The sequence below is a fragment of the Mugil cephalus genome, chromosome 13 (assembly GCF_022458985.1).
Source record: "Mugil cephalus isolate CIBA_MC_2020 chromosome 13, CIBA_Mcephalus_1.1, whole genome shotgun sequence".
Taxonomy (NCBI): Eukaryota; Metazoa; Chordata; class Actinopteri; order Mugiliformes; family Mugilidae; genus Mugil; species Mugil cephalus.
The window spans coordinates 23513256-23528723 of NC_061782.1; the positions used below are offsets into that span (position 1 = coordinate 23513256).

The 15468-nt window shown below is 42.7% G+C and overlaps 1 protein-coding gene across 1 annotated transcript in view; it reads right to left on the bottom strand.

Annotated features, from left to right (window-relative positions):
• Positions 1 to 1536: 1536 nt before the first annotated feature.
• LOC125018786 (pro-neuregulin-3, membrane-bound isoform) overlaps positions 1537 to 15468 on the bottom strand; it is a 318686-nt gene continuing 304754 nt past the window's right edge. Inside the window, exons 8-9 of the mRNA XM_047603121.1 lie at positions 14137 to 14322; positions 1537 to 8943 (exon numbers count right to left, since the gene is read on the bottom strand). Of these exons, the coding sequence (XP_047459077.1) occupies positions 8268 to 8943; positions 14137 to 14322 (862 nt within the window). The 3' untranslated portion in view covers positions 1537 to 8267. The remainder of the gene's footprint in view (positions 8944 to 14136; positions 14323 to 15468) is intronic.

A 15468-nucleotide genomic window follows, 5' to 3' on the forward strand; every position in this document is an offset into this window, starting at 1 on the left:
AGACGACAAATTTAAGAGCTAGCTGATTGGATGATATGAACCAGAAGCAAGTCGCCTCTTGAATTTAAAATTTAAAAGAGAATAGAAGGAAGCTGAATGTGTGACATTGACAGCATAATGGATGAAGAAACAGAGCAATAATAAAGTGGTCCTCCTGATTAAACTCTGGCTAAGCTCCATTTATTCTGCTACGTTGTGGACATACAGGATGTACGAGTATAAAAACAGCAGCGCTGACGGCTGAACTGATTTAAAGGGACAGATGTAAAAAGATAAATAAAGCTTAAAGGAGAAATCTAACTATTTCTTATCTGGCTCACAAAGCACAATGATTCTGTTTCAGCACAGTGTTGGTAAACCGCGCCAAGTCCACTCCTGGAAATGCGCCAATGTGAACAAACAGACCTGATTAATTCAAACAAAATACAGATAAAGAAACAGATTCTGCCCGAGAAAGGTTTTGCTCATTCATCACTTCAGTATCAGCAATCAGGCAACAGAAGAACCATCTCTAATTTAAATGAATATTTGCCTCAGCGCTTGTTTTCTGTAAACATTAATTAATAATCACTTCACTCCCCGTGTTTTAAATCGCTTCCCTAAGCAGCAACTCGCAGCCGAGCACAGCATTAAGAGTTTTCTTTGGATAAATCTCCTGATGTCCTTAAAAAATACACACTGAAAGTAATTATCCAAAAGTTTTCCCAAACTGGAGTGTCAGTATCTTGGGGTCTTTCTTCCTGAGTGAGGATGTTTACAGTCAAACTTTCATTCACTGTCCTCAGATCTCATGAACCCCTCTCTACGTAGCTTATTCCTGGCGGTGAATCAGATGCAGACATTGTTGAGGAGCAAAAAAAAAAAAAAAAAAAAAAACAAACAAAAAAAAATCTCATCAAAACATTTTCACTGCACCTTACCACCCTGTGCAAGGAAGTAATATTTCTTACACAAGGCAGTAAAGAGCAATAAAGGCTTTATAGAGGACTCCTTTTTTTTTGTAAACAGTGTGCAGATCTCGTCTGTGCTCTTGTGGCTGTGCATTGTGTGGGACAGAGCTGCTGGCTCAACATTGGTTGGACATTTAATTCACTTTCCAAAATGTCATTAACAATACAAGACTCCCACACATTTAAATTAAATGCAAATGGTGCTGCTTGTAACTGCAGGGAGCCAGGTGAGACACACTAGTTCAGGCATGGGAACTTCACTGGAGGGAGGAAAACCCCCTGGGTAGACGCAGAACATGTCCGAGGAATTACATATTCCACCTCAGCAGGAAATGCATTTGGCCCTCCAGGAAAAGCTGCATGATGTGGCTGGGGAAATGAACATCTGGGCAACCTTCCTCAGCCTGCTGTCACCCCAGCCTGGCTGCGGATAAGTGGCGGAAAAACATGATACATGTGGCTTGATTCACATCCTGCAGCTGCAAATGCTTGATTTCCCAGAGTAGTGTCGCGCCAATAATCTTGCTACCTGCCTAAATATTGTGTCAATAACATGCACACTAAAAGAAATGAGGAGGGAGACATGTGACACTGAAGACTCGTTTTTATTGGAAAAAAAAGAAACAATAAAAAACTGAATGAACAAATAGAAGATAGTTCTTCATGATGTAAACAGGTCATGGGTGGTTATTTTCTTTAAATCACCCCCTGATGCTTTTGTACTTTATACATTTACATTACAGTCTGCTGTGTCACACATGCACACGAGGCCTTCCACACAAGCTCTCTCTCTCTCACACATGCTAATTCACATTTTTAAGAGGATGGTTACCAAATGTGCTTTGTTCAAGACAAGTGTCTATAAAAAAGAAATAGAAAAAAAGAAAACAGTCATAACACAGACCTATAAACTGAATGCAGCAGTGATCAATTCATGTAGCTCTGTTTCTGTTTGAAAGCGGCAGACTCTAAAAGTGTACAACACAGTCGTTTTCCATTTCATTTTTTTAAATGAAAATAATGAATAAATCATTTTAATTTGCGCCAGCCTGATATAGCGTCCCTGATGTCAACTTCTGTAGGACTTTTCATTTTCATATTTGAGTTCATTTTCATTTCTTTCAGTTTCTGCTTGGTCACATTAAGCAACAAAAACACTCATTATGGTTTAGGAGAGGATCGTGCATGCCCTGAATATGGTGAAGACAGAACTGTTAAAGAATTCTCGCCCAAGGGCGTAAATCACTTGAATGAAATTTCGTGACTAGCTCGCAAACTAGCTCAGTATCACAGAGCGTGGTCCTGTGGTTGTAGATATGCCATAGAAAGGAACACCATACTCATGAATATTCAGGAATTAAAAGGACATCTGCAAAGAATAATAAAGGATAACCTCTATCTCAAATTAACTTTTTGCTTTTCTCAGAGAAAATGATGACCCACTGTCTTCTTTATGCACTCTATTTTCTGATTAAGGTTAATTTGTGCTACGTGAAGTAGCTCAACTTAAACTTGACTGATTTGTTTTAGGAATAACTGATCATAGTTGGTCTCACTGTTTTCACATTGTAGCAGCTAATGCAGTTGTGTCTCTGACATGATGAAGGAGATCCTGTAGCCTGCCTGCAGCTCCTCTGTTGCAAACTCTCTGTCCTCGCCGAGAGGAAACACTGTTCATTGCTCGAGGGGTGCGATGTTTGACTTTTTAAAACGAGTGTGTGAGTTTTTCAGATGTAGATTTTTGCTGAAACAAAGGGAAGGAAATACAAAGGCTGAACACTAAAAGCTGCATTTCACATGAAAGGTTGAGAGTGAACTCAGTTACCTACATGACACACGTTTCCTCACGCCACATGCTGGGATGTCTTAGTTACGGAGACCACGCATGTGAGAGTTATGTGAGTGTCGTCTACTGTACAGTTGCTGCCCTGTAAGTGCTCCTGAAGCTGTGAAGATTAGTGATTGGATTTGCTCCTGGCTGGTCCTGGTGCCAGAAAATTAAAGTGAAACACAGACTGTGTTGAATGGCAGATTAATATGAGCTCTTTTCTGGGTACTGGAAACAGTTTTTTTCCCACATCACTCTGACTTACTGAAAATGTAAAAAGATAAAGACCGGCTGGACAGTTTTTGGGACATTATGCTAAAGAAGATAAGGACAGATGAGGACAGCCCTGGAGGACCGAAACAGGTCAACAAAAACATACCTGCACACACACACACACACATTTTGGTGTAAAGATTCCCACCCAAGTGCGCAGTATCTGTAACAGGGGTTATCCTCTCTGTCACTCTCCAGAATCCTGCTTTTTAATATGGAAATGTCCTGACACCTTTTTCATCGCCTCCATATTTCGTGCTCCCTCCACATATCTCCGACCTGATCCCGCTCAAATCACCGTTTCTCAAAGGCGGCAGAGCGTCATTGCTTTATACTTCAGCGGGCCTGTTATCTAGATGTGTGGCGGTCCAGGCTGCAGGGGCTTGTGTGAAGACAGGAGGCGGCAAACGGTAAAGAAAGAGATGTTGACGCACGAGCAGTGGCTGCATACACACACGCGCACACGCAAATGCTCACAGTATCTGGGCTCCACTGGCGTGTAGTTCAGATGAGGTCTGCTGGGTTTGCCTGGCCTGCCAGTCTAGCGCTTTTAGAGGATCAAACTACAGCTCTTATCTCTCTGGCCTGATGGTCTAACCTCTATTCCCTGCCATCAGTCTCACACACAAACACACACAAAAACAGACACTGTACTGATGGTCTTAACTACCTCACTTTTTGCTGTCTGACTGACTACAGCTGAAGCAGCTAAAGTGCAGCGTGGGCCAGAAATCTGTGCTGTGGTTCAGGAGTAAAGGTGGAACTGAGTGCGCAGGCAGTCAAAGGTTGGAACTGCGCTAGAAACTGATAAACTGCATAGCTGCACACGGAATACATCGCTAGAGGAACCTGAATGGATGTGGGCACGCACATGTACATTGCTTTCCATGTTTACCAATCGTCACCAGAATTTGACAGGATCCTTACGTGAAAAGAATAATAATTTTCACTCAGAATCCACCGACCAGGCGACTGATTTAGTACAGTTTGCAATAAATGGAAGGAAATAGACTGAAAAAGTCAAGTCTAATTAGAGAACAAGTCTTTTCAGACATTCTGCATTATTAATTTCATTAATGATTCTTTTAAATTTCAGTTTTATGTTTCTATATAATAAATAGCAAACCCAATAGCCGGCCCATTCACACTAAAGAACGAACAGATCTGCCGCCGTATAGTTTTGGCAGTCAAATAGTTAAACGCGAGTGTTAAAGTCATAATCCTTCCATTTGCACACGTACCCCGACCCCCACACCCACCGTCTCATTAAACAAAATTTTCTCTATAATGAAGAAAGGCAGATATGCTCTCTAAATCTGTGACTAATAAAAAGAGAAGCCCGTCAGGTTTTCCTAATCAAATACACCCTCATTCCTCTTCCTCCGCCGCTTCTTATGATGTTAAACCAGCAGGATGTGAAGTTATGCAGTGAGCAATGTTCAGTTGCTGGCACATGTAGAACCATTTAAAGATGTTCGGGGTGGAAAGCAGAGACAGCTGCATTAAATTACTTTTCCCTCTCCTCTGTTGTATAATTGCTGATGCTCAGATGTACATTGTGCCGGAGCACCTGCATGCCAGAAGTAATTGCTGTTTTCTCAAGGTGCACAACTCTTACAGACGTGTCTGTTGAAATGGAAATGCTAGTTTGTCATCAGGCTATTGCATGTGTGGATCAGATAAGAAACCAAGGACACCTCTTACAGACTTTTATCTGGTTAAATCTCATATACTAATTACAGCTGGTCAGTCACTGCAATGTGCCTCAACCATAGACTGTATATTAATATGGACACTTCATCTCCACTTTCTTCCATTGCCCAAACTGATGGTCGTTAACTTTTGACACGAGCGCCGCTATCCTGTGAGTTTGGAGCCAGAGTCTACTCAGTACAGTACTTCTTACAAAGAAATGTTGGATTACACACTGTACTTATTCATTTCAATAAACTGTCCTACAGGGTGCTTCACTGAGTGTGGCAGCTTGTAGTGATCGTGATGTCATATCCTGTTTCAATAGCGTCAAATAACTAAAAACGAAACGTTTCCAAATGATGGAAGCCTGAGTATACATCAGCATTTTATTCCCAACCTGAAACGACTGAAACCGTCCTTGATAAAAAATTATTTATTTATGAATGATTTATTTTAGTCCATCTTTATACAATTTATGGTCTCTGCATCAACCTCCACACCAGTGTTGTGTGGGGGTGGGTGTCATTATCAAATTAAAGTCTTGAGGTCCCTATATATTGAAAAGCGTCTTCTCAGGGTTTAATGGTAGAATGAAAAAATAAGCATTCTGTGTGGCTAGGTGTGGAACTCCGTACAAGCTCGTAACAGCTTCGTTCCCACCTAGCACAGATTTGTAACATATTTTTGTGCTAAACCAACAGAGGGCGTGGACGTGACGTCACAGCTAGCTGACGTCTCCGTGGTTACGGCCACGGAGTGGCAAAAAGTGACAGATGAGCAGGGAGATTAGTCGCATTAGTTTGAATCATAGGCTTTAATACTGTCTAAATTATGAAACACATTAAAAAAAAAAGAGGAAGAGCTGTTGTGCGATTGACTGTTCCAACAGATTGAAAAGCAGGCGCGGATACATTTTTACAGATATCTGCCAAAGAAAGGAGAAGTAAATGGATCACTGCATTAGAAGAAACAGCTGGAATAGGCACAGAAACCTGGTGTTGTGGTTCACATTTAGTGTCAGGTAATAATCATTTAAGCTGCATTTTGTGATGAATTCATACCTCAAGTTCTGTATTGTATGGCTAATGTTACTCCTCAGTAAAGCTCTTATTTGTTATAAGTGAAATGTACTAAAACTTACCGAAACCGAGGCTTATCCACTTTTCCAAATAAGGGGGTACTTTAATACAAAGCCGATGGAGCTGTGTCAGAGGGCCGTGGCTATAAACGTTAGAACCAAAGACAGAAAGGTGTTTCTTTGTCTGCGTGTACGTGCAGTTGTGTGTTGAATGAGGGTGACAGTGTGAACTGTCACTCCAGAGTGCAGCAGCACTGAATCAAATCTTCCTGAACTGTAAAGAGCAGCGAAAGAAGCACGTGGACGTCACTAAACAGTAGCCATGGCAGCAGAGAGCGGCGGTTTGTTAACAGGGGGGCACACTGAGCCTGTAGAGAGCTGCTTTGAGGGTTCTGTGTGAGACTTATTGTACAAAAAATATCCTGAAGTCAGCTGACTTGGTGATATCTGAGAGAAAAGCTCAAAGAGAACACCCGGACTGCCCTATTTAAACGATTTTGATGGAGATAAAATTGCTGTGAAACCGAGAATGTTAAATACTTGGGTTTCAAGTTCAAGCTTTTACTTCGGTTTTACAATTAAGCTCCTTTGATTATTTTCCAAAGCAAACATCCTTTGAACCACGTTTCTGAAAAGGTTTTGAGTGGATGCCAAAACCTCCACGTTCACATGTCGCGTTATTTTTTTAATTTTTTTTTTTTTCCCCACTCGTGCCCATTTTTAATAGGAACCAATGACGGGTGAAATTCTGCCAGCATTCCCCTCTCATTTTATAGAGTTTTTATTCCAAAATGACATCAACAAACATTTGCAAAGTGACAGAATAAAAGTAAGAGCTGCTGTTTAAGATTGGCCCCACCAGCAGAGACCGATGTTTATGGATGTAGAGTTTGGAATCGGGTAATTAAACCACATTTGAAAACATTTCTGCATCCTGGGCAGATGGATGGGAGATGGTCAAACAGGAAACCGTCAAGCACTTAGTGAAGGCTGATCCCAGGTTTCCTCCAGCTGCTGCAGCTGTTATGTTTGAAAAGGCCAAAGTATGAGTAATGTCCGCACAAACCAGAGTGTTATCCAGCATGCATGTTCGGACAGGTCGCTGTCGGAGGTGTCAAAATGTCTTTCAAGCAATCAACTAAAACAAATGTTACTTTGAAAAATCTTTACCAGAATAGCAACCAGTTTTTTTTTTCTTTTTACTTTTTGACACCAGAAACATTTGGCTGTAACTTCATACAGAGATTCAAAAGCTTCCAATTCATAGGATACAACATAGAGACATTTATTTCTTGTTTCAATACCAAAACCATGTGGTTCATTCCCCCCACCCGTCAGCCCCAGAAAGCAGCATTGTTCATTAATAAAATGGAGAACGGAACGAACGAAAAATGTCTGATTAGCTCCTGCGGTGCTCCGTAGCCCTCCGTCCTCCCTCGTGTGCATGTCCATTCAGTCATTCGGCCGTCCAACCAACAAAACCATAATGCAAAGTGTGCGTGTGTGCATGTGTGAAAATATAATCTGTAACCAAAACAAAAATAATCCAGATTGGTTTCAAATCCCGGCCAGAGTGAAGTCAGCATGGGGGCTGACTCTGACAATGTGCCCGCCCAAACACAACACAGGAAGTAGGTTCTTGTTTTTTTCTTCTCTGTCGTCGCTCATCTCCCTGGATGCGTCCCAGCACAGACACGCACACACACACACAGCTGGGGATGTTTTTTGTTTTGTGTCATAAATCCTCAAAGTGTTGTTATTTACCACAGGGAGCTGCGCTGTAATTCTTGGCTGGATAAGAGTTTTCAGAAGGCAAGGGGGGTGAAAAAATTGGCGGAGTCTCGTTTTTCTCGCGGGCCGTTTTCGATCCCGCGCGGACTCGCTGGATCGGATTCGACGTGCGGCGTGACGTTAATGACCTTCTTCACTTACAGCTGACCCCGAACCAAAATGTGACAGAGTCAATACAAAACAGGGAGAAGAAACAAAACAAGAAAAATAGTTACATCATTCCTGTGTTCTTCAACTTTGTACTTGGTCACTTTTTGAATTCCATATATTTATATCCATATATATTTATATATATATATATTTATATATTCTTTTTACAATTAAAAACACCATGGATTTGACAGACTATTTGGTTTCTTTTTGTCTAAGTAGAAGTGTTTTCCTGTTTTGTAAATAAATGCATGTAAATATTTTTTTCTCTTTTTCCATACTGTCAGTCGGTGTAAAGGCGGCCACTCAAGAAGTGTTTGTATGCTTGTATCCATACAGTATGCATATCATCAGCACATTTTCAGATTTTCCGTGATATTACATTTTTCTTTTTTTTCTTTTTTTTTTTTTTTCATTTCGGCATTTCCACTGGCATCACACAGATGCAGAACACCAGAGTCTGTCAAACACTGTCAAACTGAATGTCCCAAATCTTGTCCTTTCATTGGCCGGTCTGGCCCAGGTCTCTGTGTGATAGGCTGGGGCTGAGTAGCTGGGTCTGCGTGGGTCCGTTACAGCTCAGCGTACCAGCGCTTCCTCCATAAAGGTTCAGGAAGCAAACAGTTTCTCTGGCCTCCACTGGTGGAACCGTTGATCCATTGCTAATGACCCCCCCTTCTTCCTGCTTCCTGTGAGCCAACGCCCTGAGCTGTTCCTGCGCCTCCTCCAGCAGCAGCGCCACCTCGTCTTGCTGCTGGCCAATGGCGGACGAGCAGGAAGAGGAAAACAACGTGGCGTGCGGCGCCTTCTCTCTCCTCTCTTTGTTGCAGGGCGTGGCTCCGCAGGTGACTGACATCACTGTGGTTGCCGGGATGACGCCGGTTTGCATACAAGACACCTCGTTGTCATGGTGACACTGCACGGACGGAATGATGGGGATAGAGCAGGAGCGAAACGGGGGAGGCGGGGAGCGGCTGGGATGGCGTCCGGGCCTCCTCAGGCTCCGGGTGTTGGGACTGGGAATGTTGTGCTCAGACGGAAAGAACGGGTGTGAGCGCACTTCCAAGCGACCACTCCAAGGCGATGGCGACTGCGTCTCCGTGGTAACAGGAGTTTGCATATGTAGAAAGGCATCTCCTCTGGAGTCATCGCGTTGGTTCTCTCCCTGCATTTGGAAACTAGAGAGGACGGGAAACAAGGAACGAAGACAGACAAGGCAGACACAAAAAAAAGAAAGAAAGAAAGGGAGAGAGAGTAAAGGTTATTCGGCTGGAGAAAAACTTCCACACTTCACTTGGAGGAGAAGTCATTGTGTCTAGGGTGTGATTTCAGCTCGATCGCCTTTTCAAACTCCCACGCTGAGACTCTGACAGACTACATGGAAACACAGCCCTCCACCCTCCACCATCTCACAGACTCACCAAGGACGTGGCGGGGGTAGAAGATGAGCTCCACATCCTTTCTCATTCTTTATGTGTCCACACCGGCCACACACACACACACACACACACACACACACACACACACACACACACACACACACACACACACACACAGATCTTCTAAAACCTCCGCTCCTTAATATAAGTGAACAGGTAACACAGAGTTCATCTTTTACATTATTGAATTTAATGACTTATGAATTGTGAGGAGGTGAGGGTTGTTGTTTCCAGACAATCTGCCTCAATCTGATTCCTCCTGGCTCCTCAGATATTTATTCCTCTCTATTTTTAAGTTATTGTAGATCTGACATAATGTAGCGCCCACCTGACCTGGTGTAGCCAGACTCAGTTCATATCAGTATATGAGTCTGATAATAAATCATTGGGGTTTCATATAGGGGCGTGTTTCAGCTGATGCAGAGCAAAAACTAACCTCTGCCTGCATCTGGATGGTCCTACAACCAATCAAAGCAATGAAGTATGCGACATCAAGCCATTATGGTATTAATCACTGTTAATTGTTCGTCCTTTACGGTTATTTCACTGTCAAATATCTAGTACCACAGATGCAATAGCAGAGTCTAAACGTGTATGACTAGGTTGCCATTACTCTTCTGTCCACCAGCACCTCTCAACGGAGAGACTCCAGACCTTCTGTCAGTACATCCACATGTCTGATACTGTATGTATGTACGTACATAAGAAAGCAGGTTACCCAGATACTTAGGAAACGGAAAACTCTGCTGTCTTTTTGCTTTACTGCGTGTTTAGACAGACTGAACACATTATTTAGTTTGTCTATGGAATAAGCTATTACATACAGTATGTATAGCATATATTCCATAGCATATCTTATATATAACAAGACATAGAGACAAGATTTTTTGTTTCTTTCTGGAGACCAGCAGTCATTTCACAGTGAACAATAGCTGATTGTGACTTGATTAGACAGCTGACGGTATAATGATGGTAGGAAATTAGAGAGAGGAAGGGACTGAAATGAATGCAACTTCACTTGAAATCAGGCAACCAAACACGTTTCACTGCTGGTCATTTTATGGGATTACAAAATAACACTTTGATGGTAATTCCAAGCACTTTTCGGCTCACAAACGTGTTCCACTTCCTGCTTTGTGGCTGAATGCGGCACTGGGTGAAAATCACAGAACTGGCCAGTACAAGCTAAATTTCCTAGACTGTGGGGTTACATAAGAGATCAAATTCAAGAGACAGATTGCTCTATCCCTTCATCCCCGTTTCACACGCCAGGTGTCTTGTTGATGCAGAAAGCGGCCAGTAATCTGGTTACATCAGCTCATCTAAATGCATTAAATGCTCCTTTAACCACGACTCCTGTCTCATCTTGTACCACAGCTGCTGTGCAACGTGAGTACAGGCTCATTTATGTTGTGACGACTTTAGCAAGGATATATATATGTATGTAAGTATATGAAGTACTTGGGTTCTTGCCGTGGGTCCTGTACACCAAGTCACCAAGTCTCTGGTCTTTATCTGGGTCTCAATCTGGCTTCTCTGAGCCCAGACGTAATCTCTCTCTCTGCTTCTTTCTAAGACTGACCATTCCTTCCAGAGTTATCGCAGTCTAAATCCAGCTGTAATCTGGTGCAGAGCCTCATTATCTTTGTGCAATAATTCATAATCCTCTGCGAAGGCTAGGTTTTACTGCCATGTCAAAATTCTCTTCCTTGTAATACACACACACACACTTCTGCCCTCCATCACGACGTGCAAAAATAGGGGTGGGCGGAGAAGGTGCTTTTTCAGACTCAAAGGAAATCACATCCTCGTTATATCTCCGCAGTGTTTTTTTTTTTCTTTCCCCGAGACATGAAAACGTCTCGGAAAACCACGGCGGAGATTTAGCGGGCCCACAGAGAGGATCCTGCAAGCGATAAGAGAGGATGATGCGAGGGTGCTAATTCCCAAGATAACATTCACAGACAAATCTCTCTTTTGATGCGCTGCTGAAACACAATCAGATTGCAAAAATCTATGAAGCACAGTTCAAATATAGACCCTGGAGCGATGAGGGAGCAGCTAGAGGGGTATTACAGAGAGATTGTGTGCGAGTGAGGTGAGATAAGTGACCGGGCTTTTATCTTTTACGGGAGCTCATTACACGTACAAGTGTTAACAATCATTTTCATTAATCCATTACCCTAAAGATAATTTCCTAATATATCCCATCTGTTTGCTGATAACTTCCAGTAAAATCCCTGTGTGATGCGAAGCAGTGACCTTGTACCAGTGACACATGGACTGGAGAAGCAACGCATGTGAATTCGCGGAGGCATGTGGGTGTAAATGCTAAAACGCGGATGCATGCAGGGGCAGTGTTTGTCTCGCTGCGTATTTCATAAATTGTGAAATGGACACAGAAATGGGGGGAATGAAACCCAGCAAAATGTGAATAATATGAAAATGTGAATGAATATCAGCAAACACCGCCTGAAAGAACAAACATGCACACAGCTTCCCCGCCAGCCATTCTGCAGACAGCTTTATCTGAAAATAGTGGTAACAACACAGGACGTTCTGTCTCCCTGTCAGCCATTTTATTGAGATAACACTAGGCTTTTCAAACAGGCAACCTTTCTTTAAAACATTTCCTAACTGCCATATGCTATCTGCACACTCCTCTATCACGTCCTTTTACTTCCCCGCTGCTTTTTCTTTCTTTCTTTCTCTTTTTTTGTTTTGTTGTTGAACTCTTCCCATTTGTGTCACGACGGACTCAAACCGCCGGTCTCTCTGTTTCTGTATCTCTCCCTCGGTCTCTGTGCAGTCATGGTCAAATGTCTCCATGGCAACGTGGGCTACAATTCTGCTGGAAAGGGATGCTGTCGTCTGTCTGTCCATCTGCAGCAGTGCGAAATCTTACATTAGAGGAGAGCGAATGAGTGAGTGGTGGAGTGTGTGCAGGTCAGTGACTCAGTCAGTGTGAGTGTGTGGTCTGAATATGTGTGACTGATTGAAGTGTGTGCGTGAGTAAGTGAGCCAGCATTTTTTATTTTTTCTTTCCCCTGAAGGGGCGACCCGTTCAGCTGTTCGTTGAAATCTGTGATATTAATGCAGCATCTGTGCACGAGTGTGTTTGTTTTATGGCGGTGCAGCGGAGTGCACAGATGATCTGTGGACCGGGAATAAAGCGCCCAATTTGTACGGACACTAACGGAGACCAGCAGACTCTCGGGCAAAACCAGGGAACGGCTGAGTGACATTCTGGCTGACAAGAGGATACTTGTTGCAGCCCTGTGACCAGAGCATTATTTGAGCCAACACTCGGGGCAATCAGAAGATATGAGTCAAGCAGTGGAGCCCTTTGAAAGATGCAAGGACACTTTGCTTGAGCGCAGGAGACTTGGACCACACTAAAGATGTCTGCATGCTTCTTTGGCCCGAGAGCACTGTGTTTGACCGGAGGATACTTAGACTAAACAAAGCCGGGGGGCGCTGGAGTCCATCACAGGGTTATTCTGGCTGAACAGAGTAGAACTAAGGACACCTGAGCCGGTCACAGCATGTAGGAAGAACTGAGCTGAGTAGAATCCAAGAAGAAGAAGCCTCCTCCTGCCTCAAAACAACTAAACTGTAGATGGTTCAGAGCCATCGCATGAGAAACACGAACATTCATTTTTTAGTTCTATTTCTTTAAATAATCTGACTCAACTCCACAGCGATATTTGATTTAATTTATGAGCAGTTAATGAATTCCACTTAATTCCATCATGATTTCTTACAGTGTAAGTGATGATGCTCTTATGCAGTCTGTGCAGAGAACACCAAAGCTGACCCTAGGGCCGCTTCAGAGGGCCTCTTGATTACAGAACGCATCTCATGAGTCACTCCTTAGGCAAAGTATAATATTCAGGCGAATGATCCTGTTTAAATAAAGATTCGGGAGCAGGGGAGTCCACCCCACACGTACACCACTGGATGTAGATACTCTCAGATGTGTGTCCATCTCTTCGTCCCCTTTCTTCCACTGTGCATTTAGGTCATGTGGAGCTTAATCCTGAGCTGGGCCCGCTGGGATCAGAAAGCCTGAAGTGAAGCATGCCAGTCCAGGTGGGTAAAGCACTGACTCATGATCCACCATAAAATGGGTCAAAGCACAGCTCCTTTCACAGTGAATACCTTTCCCGCTAATCTCTTCACTGATCATCTTCATTTGCCCTGGTTGCTAAGCACACATTGTTTTGTCTAAAGAGTGTAGACCCTACTGAGTTGAATAGTATGATTTAATTATTGGTCTTCCTGCTCAGCCATCACATTAAAACGCTGAGAGTCAGAATTAAGAGCAGGAACGACAAGAAGTCAAATAAGCGGAAAAATGAGAGACGGAGACGTGCAGGCTGCATCTTGTCCTTAAAAGTGTGATCACCCGGCACAGCTTTCACTTTGAACTTATACCAGTGTACTGCAGACCACATAACATCACCTGACCTTGCTTTTATCTTTGCACAGCAGATTGGGAAAACAGAAAGATGAGGGGAAGAAAAGAAGGTTAAAAAAAAGTGAAGAGAAGGGCTTAAAAATATATATTACAGAATTGGCTTCGAAATATTGACTCTTGAAATTAAATCCAAAAGCTTTGTCCGTGGCAGCCTTGTATTTTTCACTTAAAGGTTTCCATTGAAATGACTCAGCACTTGGAGGATACAGCAGAGGAAGAAAACCAGAGACAGATAAATCCTCCAAATACCCTTGATCTTAAAGCTGCACCTAAAACATCCTTTATATATATATAAATCCAGTAAGTAAATACATGTCAGTACACTATTTAAATACATTAGATATGTGCGAAAAATATAAGCACACTTTCTAAGAACACGTGTGATTTGGTTCTGAAATAATTAATTTAAATTATATGTAATCAATTTCTTCCTTCCCACAGTAAATTCTCACCCTTTTTGTGCTTCTGCATCCTTCTCAGACGAATCTACTTCCTGAAGGTGCTGGTAGGCGGGGCCTGAATACTTGGATCCTCCAAGTGGGTTTAGCCTTCCTCTTGGTATGGGTGGAGTCCGGCGAGGAGCTGACCAAGGGGCTGCCCGGGTCCTCTGGTCGGGGCTGTGAGACAAGGACCCACTTCTGAGAGAGAAAGGAAGCCAAAATAAATAAATAAAAATGCATTTAGCTACGGGCACTAACAACATCAAGGACTAGGGACAACAAAATTAGACTGGGTGTTGATGCTATACAGTTCTACAACATTATTAATTAGTATAGTTTTGTATTTCAGTGAGCCTATCCAAAGGCCTGGACACACAACACTAACAGCAATGGAGGCAGACTGACAGTCTCCTATGTTTGGACCAAAAAACAATGCAGATGAACACAGCACAAAGACTTCAGCCCACGTCTGGCTGGTCCATATGTTCTGCCTCTCTAAAAGGAAATAACTCTTCATACCAGCCAGTGGCAGCAGTCTGTATTCAAAGGGACTAATGGCAGGGAAGAGCTACTGTTAGCTGAAAGGCAGGGAAGCATTCATATAGACCGGCCCTGTCCTGATTCATGCTCATCAGTTGTTCCACATTTTCTTCATTCTAGATGTAGTTACGTAAACATTTGCATATTTCAACTTGTAAATAAGAAGAAAAATGAAAAATAGAAGATTCTTCTGTGGTCCCTTTAAACTTTGTCTATCTCACTTCCTTTCCTTTTGTATGTGCTGGTTCTCTGGGGTGAACAGCCAATCAGAAAGGTCTAAAGCATCAATGCGCTCTTTTTGCGGGGAAGTGCTGAAGAAACACAGGCTATCGGCAACAACCTGACACCAGCCAATTATCAATCTGGTTCATGTCACATGACCTGCCTCACAGGAAGAAGAGGTATGTTTCTGAGGTGAGATGGAAAGCCTGCTGCTATTGGTTTATTGGGTCAAATGCAATTTGGATTCCATCAAATTATGCATTGAGTGTATATCTTTCTATTCATTAATCAGAAATGGTGTTTTTGCACCTAGTGATGAGTTAACAAGTGATCATAAGTTCCTGTCAGGAGGTTCCAAAATAGCAAATTCCCTCAGCCATGCAGCTCTGATATTTTTAGGTAAAGCTTTAAAATATTTGCCCTAAACAACACTTCAAGGCCTCGTTCATATTAAACTCTGTTGTTTTGATGGACAGCACTGTGTCTAAAAATGGGTTGTTTCGCTTTGACCACTGCAAGCGTACAGTTTCTTAACAGTGTTGGCACAGTTTTCCATAAAGGCCTGCAAATGAGATATTTCTG